A 22,500-nucleotide genomic window follows, 5' to 3' on the forward strand; every position below is an offset into this window, starting at 1 on the left:
AAGAGAGAGAGAGAGAGAGAGAGAGAGAGAGAGAGAGATACTCTTCGATAATCGAAGCTCATCGAAGCACTTCGAGGCCTTTCATGTGAACGACTGAGTGCCACGCGAGTCGTGTTCTTCGAGGCATGTGCCTACGTGAAATTTTATCTACGAATGTGAAGAGCCACTTGAGGAACCTTTCTCGAGGGAATAATTGAAACGGTACTCGAGCTATCGGCATTGTTAAAAGCTTCGGTGTGACGATACGAACAGAGAGCACGATGCCTTTGATTTTTATCGAATACGTAAATCTATCGATTGTAAGTAGGAGAATATAATCGATCGGAAATAAACTATTTAATTTTATATCTAATCGGCAGATAATCTTTCTCTTTGTCTTTCTCTTTCTCTTTCTCTTTCTCTTTCTCTTTGTCTTTGTCTTTCCCAATGTTTTTATATCCCTTTTCTTTTCATTTCTTTTTACCTTCTTTTTTTCTTTTCAAACATCGCAATCCTGATCCTTGCTACTTCCTCTAACATCTCATCACGGTTCGATAATTATCTTGGACAATTTCTATCCATCGCTGGAAATGCCTACGTAATTGCAATTTCCCAGGGAAACAGTATAGGTATTAGATGGCTTATATCGACCGCTTTCGAACACGCCTACGTTCTAAACGCAACTATATACGATGATATCCTTTTGCGTATATCATATTCTCTCTCTTTCTCTCTCTCTCTCTCTCTCTCTCTCTCTCTCTCTCTCTCTCTCTCTCTCAACCTTATCACATCAATTTGTAGATAAGTAAATCAGAGATCAGACAATTTGCCATGGCATAAATCAATTTTAAAACAAATACGCGTTTCTTTTCTTTGCTATAAAAAAAAAATATATATATATATATAACAAAAATTGTAAGAGTATAGATTGAAATGTAACAATAAGGAATTTGTATATCGCCGTTTGAAAGACGATAGGATAAATGATCAGGAAAATTTTCTTTACAAATGAACGGCGATTGATCGAGGAAGGATTTTTTTTCCCTGTGGAAAATGACGAATAGAAATGATAGGGATGCTAGCCGATGCTTTGGCAGGTCAGAGCGGAGATTGAAACAACGCGAAACGCGGGCTCGTTCGATCACGCACTAGATCCTCTTGACGACACGATCTCGAATCCACGGTATACCAGTGGGATTAGATGGCCGGAGTATCGACCGTTTCGAACACGCGAAACAGAAACGTCCGGCATGTAACCGTATCCTAGGCCGTATTGATCTATACGTCAATGCGTGTAATTTCGAGGCGTGCCCGCTGACGGAATCGGCAGCGCAGAGAGAAGCGAAACGCGCAGAGAGAGGCATCATCGAGTCTGCCGGTCTATCGCCGTTGCTGCGTCGAGCTAGCGATAGGACAACAACAACAACAGTACAACAACGCTCCGACACAACGGCTAGCTCGACCGATAGGATAGGATAGGATAGGATAGGATAGGGATAGGAATAGTATAGGGATAGGATAGGATAGGATAGGATAGGATAGGATAGGATAGGATAGTGAGAGAGGGTTCGAGGGGAGAGCGAGAGAGGTGGAAGTGGTGGTTGGAGGTGAAGGCAAGGGCAACTCACTATCGCAACGTGGATGTCGCTTGGATCGTACGCGATGTTGTATACGCACGGCTGACGGCTTTCGTAGGGGTTGAACGAGGGCTTCGAAGCTTGGAAGAGGAGAGGAGGAGGTGGAGGAGGAGGTGGAGGAGGAGAAAGAGGAGGATGAAGAGGTGGAGGTAGAGAAGGTAGAGAGGGACCGAGTTTCCCGGGAGCCGCGGGACTATAGAGCCTTCCCGGATGGATACAGAGGCCAGGATTAGCGGTGATTGGTCCGGCCTCGTCGTGATTAGAGATGTTATCAGCCCGGTTACGCCGTTCAACGTCCATCGCTCCGATCTGTTTGCGTCTCTTCCAATGCACGGCCCTGCCACCGCGCAACGGACTCCAAGAGTATCTACCGAGCTCTCGTTTCTGCTTATAATCGCGTTTACGACCTAACCTCTGATGATGCGTTCGATAGAATAGTTATCACGGGGAAAGATTTCAATATTTCACTCGTTACAAATAATATCTTATTCATTTCTATCAGAAATCTCCATTAGAGAATAAATGGAAATATAACGTCGTATATAGTGTGTTATTATCTGTTTTACTATTAATTACTATTATCATCATTGTCGTTATCAGATTATCATTAGTCAGGTTATCGTTTATTCGTAGAAAGAAAGAAAGAAAAAAGAGAACGATAACTTTTCAACCTGACTCAGTCTCTCAAAGGATGATATTGTAAAAGTATACGGTAAATGAGTCGCGATGCTCGCGACAAAGGTTTAAGAGCGCGAGCTTTGCCTTAGTTGCGCGAATGTATTAAGCGAGTAAACGAAGCCAGCAGATCGGTGTAAGCATTCGTCATCGGCGCGACGTCCGAGTGTCGTTTTGCGTCCCGACGCTCATTAGCGTCTGACGGGAGGCACGCGTTCTCTCTTCTTCTTTCTCCTACTCTTACAACGAATGCTCGAGAAAGAGAAATAGAGTAAGAGAGAGAGAGAGAGAGAGAGAGAGAGAGAGAGAGAGGCAGAGACAGAACCCCTTAAGGTCGAGTCATAAATATAACTTACGGGCGAGTACCTATGAAAAATTTGTCGTGGCTTAGCCCAGCCAGACAGATTGCCCGACACGATGCGTGTGGCTACCGCGTATGCTCTTAATTTCGTTTCCTCGTTTCTAAATTAGTGACGCCGTGCTGCTCCCTTGGTAGACTCGAAAGCACTCCTTTTAGGAGCACCATGAAACTCACTTTTCGATAGACAGATAACGATGCGACTTCTCGTGTTCTTTCGAATTTCTTTATGGATTAAGATCTACCGAAATTAGAACGAATTTCTTTTTCTTATCTTTTTTTTTATGTTTTTCTTTTTTTTTTTTTCAAATTGATAATTAACCAACAATTCAACCGATGCAATTAATTCACGAGTGGGTTTAATTGAAGATATACCTGGATACAAGTAGATGATTATTATTATTACTATTATTATTATTTTTATTATTATTTTTATTGTTGTTGTTATTACAATAAAACGAAAATAAATATAACTAGAAACATTTCGAAATTATATGATAAAATAAATTCCATGTGTATATATACATTTATACGATAAAATAAAAATGTTCCGTCTAAATGTAACATCGTTATCTATCATAAAATGTGAAGTCACGTTTTACGTACGATTAGAGCCAGGTTCGTTGTTCCTCTCAAAAATTTCTAAGTGACGTACTTTTTTCGAATCAATATGAACAGGTTGGCGCTAAAACGTAAGACAAACAAGTCACGCCCAGGGCGTCGAGGAAAAAATTTACTATCGTTTTCTCGCGCGGGGGTTTATGCGTTGAACGCAGAACGAACCACCCGAAAGAGAAGAAAGAAACGATGTTCTCTCTCTCTCTCTCTCTCTCTCTCTCTCTCTCTCTCTCTCTCTCTCTCTCTCTCTCTCACTTTTTTCACGGATCGTTAGATTATTATACGAGTTTATGGCGAGACACGGATCGATGGACGGACGGTTGAGCTCGCATATATCGGGAGGGTCGGCGCCGTCTCGACTCCCAATTAGCAGCTTATCGCTTATTGGTTTTCGATATTTGTTTTCCTTTCGTACGATCTCGTCGAAGCCCAAATGAATAACTTCGAAGCTCGCTTAGCGGCGATCCAGGAAAATCATTCTTTCGTTCCATCGATTAGAAACTTTATTAATTCATACCCAACTTCTTAGAACCGAACTGATCGAAAGTTGACACAAGCCTGAAGACTTTCCTGCCGATGATGAAAAGACAGAGGGAGAAAACGAGAGAGGGAGAAAGAGAGAGAAAGAGAAATCTCGTGAAAAAAAGAAGAAGGAAACAAAAGAAAAAATCGATCGTAGTTTGTATCACGTTAAGGGGTTGCAGAGAGAAAGAGGGAAGGTGGAGAGTGAAAAACAGTTTGGTGTTCGTCTCTCTTCTTCTTTTCCATTCTACTACATGACTCAAGAGAAAGAGAAAGAGAAAGAGGATCGGCTAATATATATCAGCATGTAAAACAAAAGCCTCGGACAAACAGCGTGCGCCGATGGTGATGCGTCTACCTCAAGCACAAGGATGGTGGCAACGAGAGAGAGAGAGAGAGAGAAAGAGAAAGAAAGAGAAAGAAACCGACAGAGACAGAGACAGAGAGAGAGAGAGAGAGAGTGAGAAAGAGATAGTGAGAGGGAAAAAGAGAGAGAGAGAGAGAGAGAGAGAGAGAGATAAAGATAGAGAAAACGAAAGAGAAGGACGGAAATAAAAATAGAAAGACAAGATAGAAGATGGAAAGAAGAGGGGTTGGAAGGGACTCATGGAGAGAGGGAAAGAGAGAGGGTTGCCAGAGTGAGATATATGGGGAGGCTTTTAGTTTCGTTAATGGGTATCTCGCAGACCGATAAGTGCCGAGATCTGTCTACCTCTGCTTGCTTTACACCTTTCTCGCTCCGTGCACAGCACGATATGCCGCTGGCCGCCGCCGGCGTGCACCACGATGCGAGGATAAAAGGCGGAGAAGATACCGGCTGGCTGAGAGTCGCGAAATGGCCAACCGTGTGCGATCTCAAACGACGAGAACAATTTTTCTTTACCACCCCTTTCCAAGAGATTTCCGTACCATGGGAAAAGTCATTTACATATGTATCTACGTTTTGAAAATTTACATTCACCATATATCGTTTCAACTTCTCATGAAATCATCCTGATCGTCATTATTATTATTGTTTTTGTTGTTGTTCTTGTTGTCGTTTTTATTTTTGTTATTATTATTATTATTATTATTATTATTATTATTATTATCGTTATTATCGAGGAAGTTTACTACCCTCTCGAAACGGTCCTAATCGGTCCTGTCACTCATCGTGGCTACTCGTCGCAATAAAGCTCCATTATTCGACCCAATGGGCGAACACGAGTTCCCCGAGCGAGCAACCCTCCAAAACGCAAGACACTCGATCGACGTCGTTCACTTTTCTCGAACAAGCCTAATCGAGTGCTTTACGTTACCACGCAAAAACTGTTTCCTTGCTGAGGAACCGAACGAACTTTCCTATACGTATATATGACGAGGCATCTTAATGAGAACACCTGAGTATCTTCTCGTTTTGTTTTTTCTCCTCTTTTTTTTTTTTCTTTTTCATAAAAAGAAAAAAGAAAGAAAGAAAGAAAGAAAGGTATCCCTTTCAAAAGTCTAAGTATATAATATAAAAAGTTTAACTGTATATAATATCGTGTACCACGTATAACCAATGACATTTAGATATTTCTATTAAAAGGTTTAATCTTGTATAGTATTAATTATCTTTCTCATTCTAATGGTCGACAATTTATTTGCGATAATACGAACCTCCAATCGTTTTAATAGGTATACCAGAATCTAATCCTTTCTCATAGAGAATATCAAAGGGTCGATCGTCGTTATGCAAAGAGGCCGAGTTGGTTTTGTCTCGTATACGATGAAGCTTCGTTCCTATTATATATGTATGTATGTACGTATGTATGTACGTATATATGTATGAATGTATGTATATATATATATATATATATACGTAGGCATGTATGTATATATGTTTGTATGTATATACTACGTAGCAAGCGTACGAGACGAATCAAACGCAATCAGGCAAGTCGGGCGGTATCGAATAACGTCAACAATTGGCAATCTAATCAGAATCGACTACTACAATTTGACGGTACCGATTGATCGCGCTCTCGCACTCCCAGCTATCGTTTACAAAGCTTGCAACCGCGTGCTTTGCCAGTGGTTCCTCTCACCACTCTCTCACAATCTCCCTCTCTCTCTCTCTCTCTCTCTCTCTCTCTCTCTCTCTCTCTCTCTCTCTTTCTCTCTGTCTATCTATCTACTTCTGTCTCTCTCTACACCTTCCCACATTTCTATGTTAAGTCTCTATATCGTAGATACCTGCATACTCATATACAAGTCGTATACATCAAAGTACAAATTAGATAACAAATTCGACATGTATAGAATTCTTTATATCGATTTCATATAAATAATTCCGATAGAAATTATAATGATACAATTAATCGATTGATTCAAGAATCGTTTGATTCTTTCCTTCTCTAATTTTTTTTTTCTACTTATCTAATAAACATAAAGAAATAAATTAAACCAAAAGTAATTAAATATATATTAAAGATATAAAAAGGATCAATCATCGATCGATTGATCTAATATATTATTCATCTCGATATCGAATCGATATTGAACGAAATGATTTGATGATCAAATTTAAATTAATAAATACTACAGATGATGAAAATGGTCTGTGATTTTTGACAGTTAATACAGAGGCAAAAGCGTGCGGCGAGTTGGGAACGCTTTGGTATTGTCCGACAGCGTTCTCGAAAATGCAAGCTTGCCTCGGTAACGCAAGCTCGTAGACTCGGACAAACGGATTTTGTGCCCCGTAGCAACGTGCGCGTTTGCATGTTCCACGTGCTAACAATTCGGTCGCGGTTACGATGCTATTTAACTGCTTCACCGCTCTGATTACTCCCCCGTGCACCCTGGGCACCGCCCGAATCGGGATTTAACGCGATGATCAGTCCTCGAAATGATCGTTCGCGCGCATCGATCTCAAAACCAACCACTGTTATACAGGGATTCGGGATAACCGACGCGTTTGTCCTTTGGCGAACACACTTCGCAAGTTCAACTCTATCTCTCTCTCTCTCTCTCTCTCTCTCTCTCTCTCTCTCTCTCTCTCTTTCTCTCTCTTTCTCTATTTCTCTATTTCCCTCTCTATCTATCTCTCTCTTTTCGCATTAACGTTTCGTTACGTTAAATACGAATAACTTCATCGTTTCACAGAATTATTATAATTTCAATTCAATTATAATTCCATTAATTAAATTCTATTCCTGATGTAATTACGTAAAAACAAGATAGACGAGTATTTTAATAATTTCCATGAGGAATATAGATATTACTCGTAGAACAATCACGCGCAGAAATTCCTGATATAGTTTCAATTGATTAACAATTAGGTAAATATGTGTAAAATTAACGGGAGACAAATATAAATAACGACGGATGAAAATTAGTGATATTAATCGATCCGATTTATTCTTCGTACGATCGATAATTTCGATATATAAATAATTCATTGATTTCTATCGACAGGTACAACGCGATCCTGTTCCTTTTCTTTTCTTTTTTTTTTTTTTCTTTTTCTTTTTCTTCGTTCTGTTTTTCTTTTTCTTTTCTTTTCTTTTCTTTTTTTTTTTTTTGTCATTTCGTACGAATCAAGGATTCTCCAGTATCGATTATTTTGAAATCGCTAGGCGTGATTCTCGCACGCGCAAGAAAAACGCGGGCTATCTATCGCACGAAGTTTCCTAACATCGACACAAGCAAAGAAGCGAGAATCGCGAAGCAGAGAGAAGCGGCAATAAAGGCGAGTATGTTTGTTTAGGCCCTTCGCTTCGCTCGGGACTATACTCCACCTCCATCTGCCTTTTGCTTTCCACCTTCTCGAACTCTCTACCGACGTTCTGTGGCAACTTCTCTAGTTGTTAGCCCTCAACACGCTGCTAGAGCTCTCTATGCCAGAGCTCTCTCTTTCTCTCTTTCTTTCTATCCATCTATCTATCTCTTTCTCTCTCGTTCTCTTCCATTTGCCACCATCTACGCGTGAAAATGAATAGATACTTGAGAAGAAAAATTTATTGCATCGCCAAAATCTCTTTTCACGTTCGCTGATATAAATCAATCGAATTTCTTTTTTCTTTTTCACATTGTATTATAAATATTGATATACATTTTATATCTGATATTTTATATAAGACATTTTCCTATACGTATCTGTATGCGTATGTGTTTCTACGTGTAAATTTATACACTTTTATCTGGAATAATTTTCAAGCCGAATTCTCTCATCGACAAGCTTTGTAATAATTTATATGTTTTATTCGATACAAGTAATAAAGTGTGATGTGTTAGACTTTATAATAATTCATATATTAATTTGACGTGTGGTACGAAGAATGGTTTCGTTCGAATGACGTATGAACTTTGATCAATATTTAAAATTAATATAGTTTCTAAAGTGAAAACAAAGTATCGATATATCATAAAATGTGTTGTTATTTATGATATCGCAATGTCTTTGAAAAAAAAAATAAAAAAAATAAATAAATAAAAGTAGTTGGATCATTCCACTATATTCCTAGAGTCATATTTTTAATTATTTTAAGGTACGGACGACACGTCGATATTACAAAGTTAAATTTCGGTTTCCGTCGATGCCGAGGAAGTGAAGACAGAGGATTAGTGAGAAGCCGCTGACGTCATTTCCGTGACGAGTTCACGCATAACTGGCCGTGACGTGATTTGCTTATTGGCTCACGTGTTATAAATGAGAATTCGGTGAAAAGCGCGAAGAGCACAGCGAATTTGTAGGCCGAAGGTCTCTCTCTCTCTCTCTCTCTCTCTCTCTCTTTCTCTCTCTCTCTCTCCCTTTCTCTCTCTCTCTCTTTCTCTCTTCACCACCCTTCAACAAATTCCCACATCGAACGGATGAACCATTCCGTCGTTCGTTGAAAAACTTTCGAAAGAATCGATCCGAGGAAAGGTTCGACGATCGAACTTCGATCGGACCTTCTTCGTTCGTTGTACTAAACGATCGAAGCGTTACAAAGTTTAGAAACGTAAAATAATAGGAACGTAATTTAAATGTTGTACAATATTATAGAAAGAAAAATTCAATAAATATCTATTGTTTGACATACAACCGAAGCAATACAAATTATTTTCTTTTCTTTTTATTCGTATTAGAAGATTCAGAATTATTAAAAAGATAATAAAGTGATATAAATCGACGATAATTACAATCGAATGATTCTCCTTCGGATTGTACGTAGCAGATAATTACGATATTAATAATTAATATCTCTGATACGAATTTATAAAATCTCCCTTTTATCAGTTATTATATCGTATCAAACATTAATGTTATTATTAATTAACGAACGATACGTTCGAACGAGACGATTAAAATGTTACACGATTTACCATTTTCGTATAAAGTGATATTTTGAAATAACTTCGAACGAAAAACGCGTTCTAGTTTTTTAATGACGTAGAAGAGTCATTGAAATAATTGGCAATTTCGAAAAGAGGAAACGATAAATTATCGATTCTATTACCCGTTTAAACCGTTCAATGGGTATCACGTTTTCATTGGATATACGATCTCCAAGCTTAGGCCGAAAGCTTTAACAAGTAGATACGAAAAACAAACATAGAAGTAGGTGAGGAAATATTGAGAAGAAATAGAAACGACGATGGAGGGGGAGGATAAGAAGTAGAAAAAGAAGAAGGAAGAAGGCTTCCACGAATGGAAAGGAAGCGTCGAACGGTATAGAAGACTGTTGCCGCTTTTGGAAAAAAACTTAGAACCAGCCTGCAACGTAATCGATACGTCTCGAACGTTTTTACACGATTCGAAGTTATTGAATGGTTTGAGGGACCGATATAACTGAGTCACCGCGCATTGCCCGAACCCAACAACCGAATCTTTTCGTGTAACCATTGAAAGAATTCCTGGGATTAATGTTCCTCCTTGATTTTCTTCCTTTTTTATTTATTTATTTTTTTTTCGTAAAGTATTTTTTCTTTCTTTTTTTAAATACGCTGCAATAAAATCTTTTTCATATTATTTTCTTACAATCTTTCGAGGGCCCGTGTGCGAGCGTGATATCGAAAAATTATTAAAATTAAAAGATAATATGATACAACGCGATTTATTTCCGAAGGAAATAACAATCCAATCGAGAAAGGCACGTTAAGAAAATAATGAAAAACTACATTATATTCTTGTAATTACAGTTTAAGATAGAAATGTACGTAATATCGTTCTTCGAAGTTACGATTAAATATGAAAATACTGGAATATATCTGATCTCACAAGTGAATTTCAAAAGAGAAGTCGAATTGCAACACTTTTATGTTGGCAATCCAATCGAGATCGTTATCGAATGCGAATAACGAGACTCTCATCGATTTCGAGCAAAATGGTTGATCAAAACCGGCCATTCGATCGTTCACGATTCATCTCTCTCTCTCTCTTTCTCTTTCTCTCGTTCTTTCTTTCTTTCTTTCTTTCTTTCTTTCTTTCTTTCTCGTTTCTTCTCATTCCATATCTATCTCGAAGAGATCGACGCGTATTATAGTATACCGAAAGAACGAGATCATCGTTCACACTTCCAAACTCCAAATCTCATTTTCCACTCCCCGATAAGTCACGGTACGTTTAGCATTCCCCACAGTTATTCTTATATTTCTTGCTCCCGGAATTTGAACACCTCGAGGCCTCACCTCGGGTCCAAGCTTTCTACTCGGATCTCCATTCATCGGGCCGCCGCACACTTATGTATCCGCGGGGCCCGCTCGATCATCGGAGTATAAGATTTAATTTAGTAGAAACACTCGTGAGCCGCTTCGCAACCTACTACAGTGGTTCTCAAATTTATTCGGTATTCATTTCGCTGATAGACATTCCTTTCGAAAACTTTCCATTTATTTTGCTTTTGCCGACGATATGATCCGACGAGAGAAGAAAGAAGGCAAAGAAAAGAAAGAAAGAAAGAAAGAAAGAAAGAAAGAAAGAAAGAAAGAAAGAAAAGAAAAGCAAACAACCTAAAGAAAAATATTCCTTATCGTTTTATTCAAAGATTATTCTCACGATTTGCCTGTTAATCGTTTCAACGTCGAGCTCAATTGCGAGCCCCTTTGGTATAGCGAACAGAGAAGGTAGATAATTTTCTTTCTCTCTCTCTCTCTCTCTCTCTCTCTCTCTCTCTCTCTCTCTCTTTTTCTCTCTCAGCAATCATTCTATTAAAACCGATTACACTGAACGATCAGCCAAAGTCGGATCCAGCTAATAAAAGTGAGTAATACAACGAGAAGCGATCGTTATCCTCCATATACGCAAATGATAATTATTATCCGTTCGTTCCTCGTACTTACAATTAGAGAAGAGACATACGTCGACTTCGACGAAGAACCCCTGAGGATACTCATATTATCGGTAGGACGCATCTTCGAGGACGTGTTCTTTTCGGGGCCGCCGTTTGAAACCGCCAAAAGCGGAATCCAAAACCAACCTGAAAGCCGAGCACAGGAAATATTACGATAAATGCGACGACCCGAAGAAGAAGCCGCAGATTATTTCTCTCTTTCTCTTTTTGTATACATATATACATATATATATATATATATATATATATATATATATATATCTTTTCTATGTCCTAACCAAAGTAGGTGTTTAACGATGGGATCAGTTTTAAGTCGTGACCATTTGTTTATGGGACATCTCTTGCCGTTGTCGTTCTGTTCGATGGACAGCAACACACAAAGGGAAAGAAAAGAAAAAGAGAGAAAGAAAAAAAGAGATAGATAGATAGATAGATAGATAGAGAGAGAGAGAGAAAGGGTCGATGAGACACCGATGGCAGACAGGAACTCATAAATCCCTCGCTCCACGAATGTAATTCGACGTGACAAATGGCAGATATATCGATAGCACTGCCGTCAACGGACTTTAAATTATGACTTGCCCGTCTAGAGTCATCCTTCATTAAAATAGAACGAAGAAACACGGAGATCTTTGTACGTACGTACTTTAAAATACGTATGTACATACATAGTTGCGTACGCACGTCTGGTCCACGTGTCTTCTTCTCTTTCTTTTGAGTTAAAACGAGTCTCGATATATGGTGATACCTAGAACACGATAGTCTACGTTCAACGAAAGACAAAACGGGAATTTTATCGTTCGATCGAGTCGCACTTGTACGCGATCCTCCTCCTTCTCTTCTTCCTTCTTCTCTTCCTGCTCCTCTTACTTCTCCTTCGCGCCTTTCTTAAAGTTAGACGACTTCTCTTACGGGGCACAATTAATTGCGACGTCACGCTGTGCCAGACGCGTAGCACGTTGCTGCTGCTATTGCTGCTGCTGCTGCTATTGCTGCTGCTGCTGCTGCTGCTGTGTTGTTGTTGCTACTGCTGCTGCTGCATCTTGACTAGAAAGGTTTACCCTTGTTGAGAAACAAAAATCGTTCTGCTCGAAAACGATCTCGAAAGAGAAAGAAAGAGAAAGAGAGAGAGAGAGAGAGAGAGAGAGAGAGAGAGAGAGAGAGAGAGAAAGGAAGAAAGAAAGAAAGAAAGAAAGAAAGAAAGAAAGAAGGAACGAGAGTAAATTGTCTTTGGAATAATTCGAAGCTCGGAATTACCAGGTAAAGAATGAAAAGAAGAGGGAGTGAGAAACTTTGAGAAGAAAGCAACAGCAACAGCAGTAGCAGTAGTAGTAGTAGTAGTAGTAGTGGTAGTATTAGTAGTAGTAGTATTCGATCATGGCAACAGTTTTGACACGAATATGGCTTTCTTTCGCGATTTCGATCCGCTCGTTACATCGAGCGAGTAGGTTGGATTATCCGTGACCGACACCTGGAGGAATGCCTCCTTTTCAAGGACGCCGAACAACGGATATGCGCGTAGTCATCCTCGATTCCTTTCTCTTTCTCTTTCTCTTTCTCTCTTTCTCTTTCTCTTTCTCTTTCTCTCTTTCTCTTTCTCTTTCTATCTCTTTCGCTTCTCTTTTCGTCTTCTTTCTTGCCGCATTCGGGAGTCGCTCTGCTCTTCTCACCGCGATATCGTGCCGTTAAGGCGGCTCGAAAACCGATTGGACACACACCGTCGCTCCCCCACGGTTCGCTTCTCAATCGTTCGAATATTCTTCCTTCGAACAGGTTGCTCGAGAACTGGAGCATGAGTGTGATCGAGACGTTATTTAAGTCCCCACGATGTATGTATATGTCCTTACTCGTTCTGTTTCATTCCTTATCCATTGCGAAACTCATTAAAACGTTACGTTCGTTTAATCGATTTTTTTAATAATTAATTTTTAAGTAAGAAACGTCGAGTCTGAATTCAGAATTTGTCATTACATTAAGATTTATAGATAGAACCCTTTTCTTTCTGTCTGTCTTTCTTTTTTTTTTTTTTTTTTTTTTTATTTTAATAGATATATACTTAATATCTTATATTTTTCTTATCCTCGCGATCTTTATGACATTTACTGTTTTAGAGTGTTTAAAGTTTTATGATGTTTCTTTTCTTTTTTTTTTTTTTTTTTTTATTCATAGATAGAGAATGCAGTAAATCGATGAGTTTTTTAATAGAGTAATCTTTATTTAAAAAAAAAAGAACAAAGATCGATGATTTTTGAAAAGGTCTTTAGCTGGTGACTGGTCGATAACGCCGAGCCATGCCACACGCGTTTACCCTTAGGGAGCTGATTGTTCATTCAGGAGTACGTTAAGTACGAGAGATCGGATAATTCCGATCGTAATTGAAGAGGAACACGGCCATTGTTTCGTCCTCTTCTAGATCCATTCGTCCGAGAATTAAGAGAAATCAGTTGGAATAACGTGAAAATTTGATGCTCTCGAGAATCCAAAGTGTTTCTACGTTTACGTAATATCACGTATTCGATCATTCGCTTCTTCTAACCATTACGAAACTCATCACGTCATAATTAAATCTATCTAATAACATTTTACAACATCTTCATAATTTTCCACATCGGTATAATTTATAATGATTCTTAAAAATATTCGAGTCTTAATTGGAAATACTTATATAAATAAATACATATTTTATATAAAATACGTTCGATTTTTAAAAAGAAAAAAAAAAAAAAAAGAAAAAAAAAGGAAAGAAAGAAACAGATTTTTAGAAAGTCATTTTTCGTAATTACTACGATTGATCGCTATATATCTACATTATTTTTCCATTCCATAATACATACATTTCGTATGAACCAACAATTTGAAAGGTATTCACAAATTCGGAGAACTCCATTCGTTCTCCGGATGGAAAAAAAAAAGAAAAAGAAAAGGGAAAGAAAGAGAAAAGAAATTATTCATTTTCATAAAAGAATACGAATATATCCCCGGACAGTGTCTCATTATAATTACATGATCTACAAACGATCCATTCATTTCTTTGATTAACAATGCTAGGAATAATGATTATCGTGTTCCACGAAGATGGCTACCGGGCAAGGTGTAAAGAAGCTACCCAACCAAATTTAGATTCGCGTTGTGCGAAACGTTATGCGCATGCGGTAGAAAAAAAAAAAAGAAAAAGAAAGAAATAAAAAAGAAAAAAGAGAGAAAAAGAGAGAGGGTCAGAAAAAGAAAGATGGAGGGAGAAAGAGAGAAAGAGAGAGAGAGAGAGAGAGAGTGAGAGAGTGAAAGAAAGAGTGAGAGAGAAAGAAAGAGAGAGAGGATCGGAGGGTCGAACAACAATGCGAGACAATTGGTCGCCGGCACCTGGAGCACGACGACCGCTCGACGATGTAACGTTGATGCGTATCGGAGTCGCATTAACATCATAATGGCGACGGCTGGTGCCGGTGGCAGGTAGCCGTCATTATTAAAATATTATGAACTTCTGATGCGTTGCGAGACTTAGTTAGGACGGTGAAAATATAACCACGGAAGAGGCCAATAGAAAATAAAGAAAAACGAGAAGAAGGAGAACAAGTTAGGCCGGGAACGGTTAGAATTCTTCCAAACCGGAAGTGGATAGTATGGCTATCAACAAACGTTTGTTCGATGTAATACATACCTACTACAAAATTCATCGAACAAAAAATACGTATTAACTAACGTACACACAGACATACGCGAGCGTATAAATATAAATGCACGTTATTAAATATTATTAAAAAGAAAATTCGGAAATACACGAGCAGAAAGAAAATAAAGAGTAGACGTGGGAAGATCAAACTCGGTGTTATTTCGTAAAGAAAAATTATAACTTGTAAGTATCAATAACGAAAGATCCGACTGAATAAAGGACATGTTGTCGAAGATTAAAGAAAAAAAAAAAAAAAAAAAAAAAGAAAAAAAAAAAAAAGAAAAAGGAAACAAAAATAAAAGATTCGAGACATGTATATCTCGAATTCGTTGAGAACTTGTAGGAGGTCCAAAGAGTAGAACTTCTTCTCGCAGAGCATGTTCAAACTCGTCGTTAATACATATTCTCCTTCTCTCTCTCTGTCCTCTAACAGTATCGTATCGTTTTACGAAGCTCGAGCGAGGCAGTTCAGGCGTGTTTGTCAGCCGTAGCCAAGCGCATACTCTTACACGTCGAACGTTAAACCGGTGTTAGGATCGGACCAGCTAGCAGTCTTCTGAAAATGTAGAAACGACGGGACAGGAGACGGGCTAAAGAGAGAGAAAGAGAAAGAGAAAGAGAGAGAGAGAGAGAGAGAGAGAGAGAGAGAGAGAGAATCAGGAGGAAGAGTCCTCGAGGGATTAGGGAGCGTTCGAGTAAATGCATGATTGCCAGTCGAAGGAGCGGTCTCGAGCGAAGGATACTTGTGGTTCGGGTGGGTGGATCGAAGAGGTTCCGGTTGATCGGCTTGCCGATTACTACGAGGAAGGAGGGAACCGATCAGAGAGGGTGAGTGAGGAGGAATAGAGGAGGCCGAGGGCAACGCGGATTGCTTCCGCTTCGCGAATCAACCTCGATCGCCTCCCTCACCCCATTCCTCCTCCTCCTCCTCCTCCTCCTCCTCCTTCTGCTTCTCCTCCTCCTCCCCTTTTGCCAGCATGCTTGCCGTTAATTCCGAACTTCAACGTTGCTTACCCTAAACGCGAATATGAAAGCTTATTTTCTAAAGTGTATACTCTCGCTCGGTATACTTTCGTACGATTTTTATTTCGTCTAAATAAGTAACCACTTACGTACATTCGTTCAAAACCGGTGAAAGAGCGTGTTGAAAAGTCAAGAAAAAATTGTTCGTTAAATCGAACTTTTTATAAATTATATCAACGCATCACACACATGATACATATTTACGTATGGCGAGCTAGATAGAACAAGATTAACAATTTCTAATCAATAATAATTGTTATCGTCGAAATTAAAATAAATGAAAGTTCTTAGAGATGATTAAAGTGTTATATATTTCGATGGATTATTTCGAGAGAAGGACGATCGAATATTAACTTGACTACATTATCCCGTCAAACGTCTGTCATCGTGTTCAACAGCTTTTACCAAAAGTATTCTCTTCTTTGCTCTTTCTCTCTCTCTCTCTCTCTCTCTCTCTCTCTCTCTCTCTCTCTCTTTTTCCCTTCACCCTCTGCTAACGATCGTCGGGTAGATAGAAGTTGCATATATCGCTCTAACGTAGACAGGCTTTGATTTACAGGCGCGAACAAGCGAATCTCGACAGTAAGCGAAACGAATAGTAAGAAGAGAACGTACTCTCTTTCTCTCTCTCTCTCTCTTACTGCCTTTCTCTTCTATGCTATATAAAGTCGTTCACCCCGATTCAGACAATCTAGTGTCTGCGCGCGGCTGCCGGCTAACCCGGGAGTGATCCGTGATTGTATTAATATCACAACACGCCCCAGTACGTATTTATACGTCTTCGCTGTCTCTCCCTCCCCTCCTCGTCCCGCCCCATACCCACCTTGCCCTCTCTCTCTCTTTCTCACTCTCCCTCCCTCTTTCCTTTTCTCTCATTCGCAGCACCATCGTCGCGTCGTGGATTTATGCGATCATCGGTGCATCTCTCTCTCTCTCTCTCTCTCTCTCTCTCTCTCTCTCTCTCTTTTTTCTGTTTCTCTCTTTCTCTCACATACATACACTATCTGACTGTCTCTTGACAGAGAGTAGTCAGACAGCTCGCTTTTCTTTGCCAGAAAATACAGTCCTGACCTCCGTACGATCGGTGCCCTCTTGGTTATTGATCCTCACCTCTTCTCAACTCGTCTCTCGTGCACCCCGAAACCAAGAAAATTTTCATCCGCTTCCTTTCAGCACGGGTATGCAGTATCGGTCTCGCTATTCTCAAGGTCAAAGGGATCGTCTCGTATATACACCGACAACGTATATAGAGCGTCCCACTGGAGTCTCGCTAATGGAGCGGATACCGAGAGAAAGAATCATGAGAGACGAGAACTATTCGGATTGGAATAAAAAGGGAGGATGTGTCGTCGAGAGTCTACGTTTCGGTTAACAAGAAAAAGAAGAAGAAGAAGAAGACGACGAACACGAAGACGAAAACGACGACAAAGACAGAGACAAAGACAAAGACAAAGACAACGACATCGTCAGCGTCGAAAAATCGAAGGACGTCGCGGCTCGATAAAAGCCCAAAGACCGTACGAAGGGTTAATTATAATTCGCGAAGAGAGAAGTCGGGTAGCGCGATACTTCTGTACGATGTGTCGAGGGAGACGGTATGAGAGAGTGAAAGAAAGAGAGAGAGAGAGAAAGAGAGAGAGAGAGAGAGAGAGAGAGAGAGAGAGGGAAAGAGAGAGAAAGTGAGAGCAGGAAAAGAAATAGAGAGAAAGAGCAAAGGCGAAGTGACTTTTGAACGAGTTCCACTCACTCGCTCGGCTGCTACGCATATTGTTCTATTTATGTAACCATTGTTCATCCATCGTTTAGGATAAATTTAGCTGGCAGACACAGAGGGATCGTTGCGAGGGCTTCTCTCTTTCTCACTCTTTCTCTCTCTGTTTCTCTCTCTCTCTCTCTCTCTTTCTCTCTCTCTCTCTCTCGCACGAGCTGCCGGAATGCTGGGTCGACTTCTTAAATGCTTCTTCTTCTTCTTCTTCTTCTGCTTCTTCTTCTTCTCTCGGCTTCGATCGCTCACACTCTTTCTAAGCTCTCTCGTTTTTCTCTCTATCGCTCTTTCTCTCTTTCTCCCTGCACCCTCTCCTCATTCTTTCTCTCTCGATCCGCCCCTTCCTGCTTACTCGCGTGCTCGCTCACTCTCTTGCTTGCCTGAATCGCCGCCGTCGTCGTCGTTGTCCTCGTCGTCGTCGTCGTCGTCGTCGTCGATGTCGTCGTCGACGTCGTCGTCGTCGTCGTCGTCGTCGTCACTATCGTTGTCGTTGTCGTTGTCGTTGTCGTTGTCATCGTCGTCGTCGTCGTTGAGAGCGCTGCGCATGCTATTAATGATAGCGATTAATTTAGAACTATTGGGTTTCTCAATTAGCCAATCGGAGCGTGCGATATGCCACGCGTTCTTTCGACTCTTTCCATCGCTTTTCTCGGGCCAAACATGGCGAGAATTTGTTCGGACAGCAAATGTTCGTCTCTACGAAAATCCATGAAATGAATTTTCTCTCTCTCTCTCTCTCTCTCTCTCTCTCTCTCTCTCTCTCTCTTTCTCTCTCTATCTCTTTTTCTCCTTTCTGTCTGTCTGTTTCTCTCTCTCTCTCTCTCTGTCTCTCTCTCTCTCTCTTTTAATATACTATCGAATCGTTTTATGCTAGAATGACTACGGGGAATCATAGCGAATGTACGTATGCGACGAGCTAACAGCTGTCGAGCCCAGGGAAACACGTACCAGAAACACGCGGTAAGAAGATGCAGGACTATTATTGGACTTGATTTATGGATTTGTTTAGTCAGAATTTCATAGTTCCGCAGGATTGCGCCATGAACGGCGCCGTGTTACGGCCACGGTTGGATTATAAAATCCCCTATGGAGGAACTCTGTGTTTGCCGTTCCTCCGTTAAGATATATGTATACCGGAAAGATTTAATGTCTTTTGGGAGTGTCGATACCGTGTATAATGTCGGAAAAAAAAAAGAAAAAGCCAAAAGGAAAGAAAAGAAAAACGAGAACTCCCATGAATTTCTTCTAAATACTTTCTCATATTTATCCTATTTTCTATATTTATCTTGCTTTTCATTTATTTCCTTCATACTTATCTTATTTTCTATTTCACTTCTATTTATCTTCATTCGTATTACGTTTACTATTTATGGAATAAAATCTTTTTTTATTTTCTTATTCATAAACCGTAGTACATTTTCTATAGACGTATATCTATCTATCTATCTATCTATCTATCTATCTATCTATCCATCTGTCTTTCTTCTTCTCCAGATGAAGTCTCTGAAAATTGATATTCGCATTCGTGGAACTGGATTTACGTTTCTCGCGTATAACTCTGTATTGGATGACAATCCACGATAAATCTAGCGGGCCCGGCGTTCGACCAGCTCCTAAACCTGCCAACTTTCTCTCTCTCGTTGTTGCGCGTGCGTGTGCACGGCACGTACCGTACGAACTCGGAAATGACTGTAAATAAAGGAGAAAAAAAGAAGAGGAAAAGAAAGAAAAAAGAAAACGAGGGAGAAAGAGAGAGAAACAGATTAAAAGGACGTCCTTTAGTTCTCTCTCATACGTGCGATTATTCGCATAGTCCAAGTTCAAGAATAGGCCGAACGTAGAAACTGAAACGAGAGGAAAACGGTGATTAGTCGCTTCCAAGATCTCTTGATGTATACTATACGTATATATGAATGTATGTATGTAGATAAGTATATACGTATATATATATATATATACTTCGAATGTAACACGTGTACGAAGATTCACAAGAGGCATGAAAACAAAGCTGCAAAATAACAAACAAAACCGAATGAAATCGTACATGATTTATCATTGATATGTTACAAGGACACACTTGCGGATTTAATTCGTCATTAGTATTCTCATTGATAAAAATCTTATACACCTACACACACATGCGCGCGTATATATTTCATAAGTTTTATATATCCATGTCTCTTTATCTGTTTTCGAAATACATTCAACAAATATCTCCTTCCTCGAGTATACACGTACTACATTATTCCCGGTATCGCAATCAGTCACGTTACGTTAATTAACGATGCTAATTCTTTCGTTGGAATGCGCTCGCGCAACTACGCCGACGCTATTTTGACGTTCGATATGGAAAGTGGGTGCGAGAAATGCGTTTTTCGCGATTTTCTCGCGATTGAAATTGAATTGCAAGTAGAAAGAGACAGAGAGAAAAAGAGAGAGAAATAGAAAGAAAGATAAATAAATAAATAAATAAATAAATAAATAAATAAAGTATGAGAGAGAAAGAGAAAGATAAGAAGAGAGAGAGAGAGAGAGAGAGAGAGAACGAACGCAAGATAAAAATTATTTCTATTTCAAATCTCTTTTCTTCTATTTTTTTCTTTCCTTTTCACCTAGATTTGTTACTCCACCGACGTAGAAAGAATTCACCTTAATTGTTATCGATCGATCGATCGATCGATCGATCATTCGTTTATATCAGATCGTTACGTATCATCGCCAACGTCCAACGGTTCTAATCTATATATAAAAGCAGACTCCGCCAGACAAATTAGCTCTCTTGTGCTCTCGAAAGAGAGCAGAGCAGAGAGTACAGAGAAAGCAGATTGGAACAAAGGAATTTCATCTTCGCGGTATGCCTCCGGTTCATAATCGTTTTCTTAGGAAAGAGAGCAGCGAGAGAGAGAGAGAGAGAGAGAGAGAGAGAGAGAGAGAGAGAGAGAGAGAGAAGGAGAAAGAGAGAAAGAGATACAGATAGATAGATAGAGAAAGAGAAATATAGAGTAAGAGAGAGAGAGAGAGAGAGAGGGACAGTCAAACACAGAGAGGTGCAATTCGACTTGTGAGTCGTGAGGGGTAAGTCCGTCTCGAGGGGCGAGAGAGAGGGACGCGACCCTTTATAAACGAGCACGTTAGATGCACAGACGACGTGCACTAATAATTATAGCTTTCTGCCATCACGCGTATATATGTATGTATATATGCATGGCACTCGATGCTGTGCTATCCGACGATGCAAATTAACTGACTTGCGAGATATATACTAGAGTTTGAATATTTTTTTTTTTTTTCCTTTCAGTTCCTTTTCTTCTTTTTCTTTTTCTTCTCCTCCTGTTTCTCCTATTTTCTTCGTTTTCCTTCTTGTTTATTATCCGTTAATAAGTAATTCGATGTTTAGACGTATAAGAGAAAGATGTATTAGAACTGCATAAGAGTCGTATTATATCATTGGTTTAAAGTCATCCACGGAGTAGATATTAATATGACGCGTGATACTAACTTTAAATATTGCAATGTCGAATTTATTGCTAAAGATAGATTATATTTATTATTCTACATGAAGAAAATATTCGTTCATCTCGTGATGACGAATAACAAGTAACAATATAATCGATTATAAAAAGTTAATTATGGGCCGCATGTATATCGATACTAAAATTAAAAAAAGATTATAATATAGATAGATCACATTACTAATATGCTAATCCGGTTTTAAAAGGTTGAAAGAACTAAGATAGATAAAATTGCTCGGATTTCGATCGGATCTTCGATTCTATCTCGTTAAAAAATAGAACTCTCGAAATATTTCTACCACAACAGTGTATACGATAATACGTGAATATTTAAAAAGAATATTCTTACGAACGTAACAGGATGATTATCGATCGGAACGGTAACTGTGAATGACCAGATAAAAATAATACGAACTCTATATGCGGCGCCGGGAAAAGGAAAACAAATAGAACGTAGGTATTTGGCACGATAGTGATGCATAAGACTTGGCAGACGACGCCATGAAATACGGCAGCGTGAAAGCGGAAATTCGATCGGTCTTCGACATAGTTTCTCGTTATTTCGTTTCTCTCGATTTCTTTCGTATTATCTTTATTGTTTTTATAGGCGTATAAATTTTTATAATAAACAATGGCTTCTAAAGCGTTGCTAGCAACAAATCTGATTCGTCGATCATTTTCATAAGATTCATTTTCACGTATTTATCTTCGACGATTCTTTACGAATTTTTTGTCTTTCGAATTAATTACGGTGACTCATTGTTATAGCAATTAAAGAACAATTATTTCAAGTTAACGTATATAAATGTCGAGATATACGATAAGACGTAACTACATCAGTTGTTCCAAGATGAAATTCGCAAGCAATGACTGGGGGTCGCCATCTCTCGGCGAGCAGTCGGACTTCCTTCGCGTTTTTACGCGTTTCCCGTAAAAAGGCGGGAATGGTGAAAACTTCCTACGCGTTTCTCGCATCGTTTAATGTCTGTCCCTTCCATTAGTGCGATAAAAATCGAGTAGGTAGATCGTTAAAAAAAGCTACGATGAAAAAACGTGATGGATTCTCTAAATATTCTAAAACAATAATTCGCTAAACGATAATTCGATCTCTTCTAAGCGCGAGCAAGTTCTTTCACTTTCATCTTTATTTCTTTCTTTTTCTTTTTTTCTTTTTTTTTTTTTTTATTATCATATTTCTTTTCTAATCGTTTATTTCTACGGTAGAATAGTATTGTCTCGAAACAATACCAATCCCTAAATCTTCATGAATAAATGATCAAAGTAACGAAAAGAAGGGAAACCGATTCTAAATCATTCGTTGAAACAAAGACTGTGTACTCGAGCTCTCTCGACGATACTTCAAGATAGGTGAAAGACTTCCGCGACTACTCTTTCACGGAAACCAACGTGGACCAACTCCCAAGAGCGATTCGTCCCATAGGTAGA

General features: G+C 39.2%; 1 protein-coding gene across 1 annotated transcript in view; it reads right to left on the reverse strand.

Moving 5' to 3' along the window:
- Positions 1-22,500, reverse strand: part of LOC122637646 — an 89,687-nt gene that overhangs the window by 1,185 nt on the left and 66,002 nt on the right. The window contains exon 3 of the mRNA XM_043829921.1: positions 11,074-11,210. Coding sequence (XP_043685856.1) covers positions 11,074-11,210 — 137 coding nt within the window. The remainder of the gene's footprint in view (positions 1-11,073; positions 11,211-22,500) is intronic.

This window comes from Vespula pensylvanica, chromosome 1 (genome assembly GCF_014466175.1).
Source record: "Vespula pensylvanica isolate Volc-1 chromosome 1, ASM1446617v1, whole genome shotgun sequence".
In the NCBI taxonomy this organism is placed as follows: domain Eukaryota; kingdom Metazoa; phylum Arthropoda; class Insecta; order Hymenoptera; family Vespidae; genus Vespula; species Vespula pensylvanica.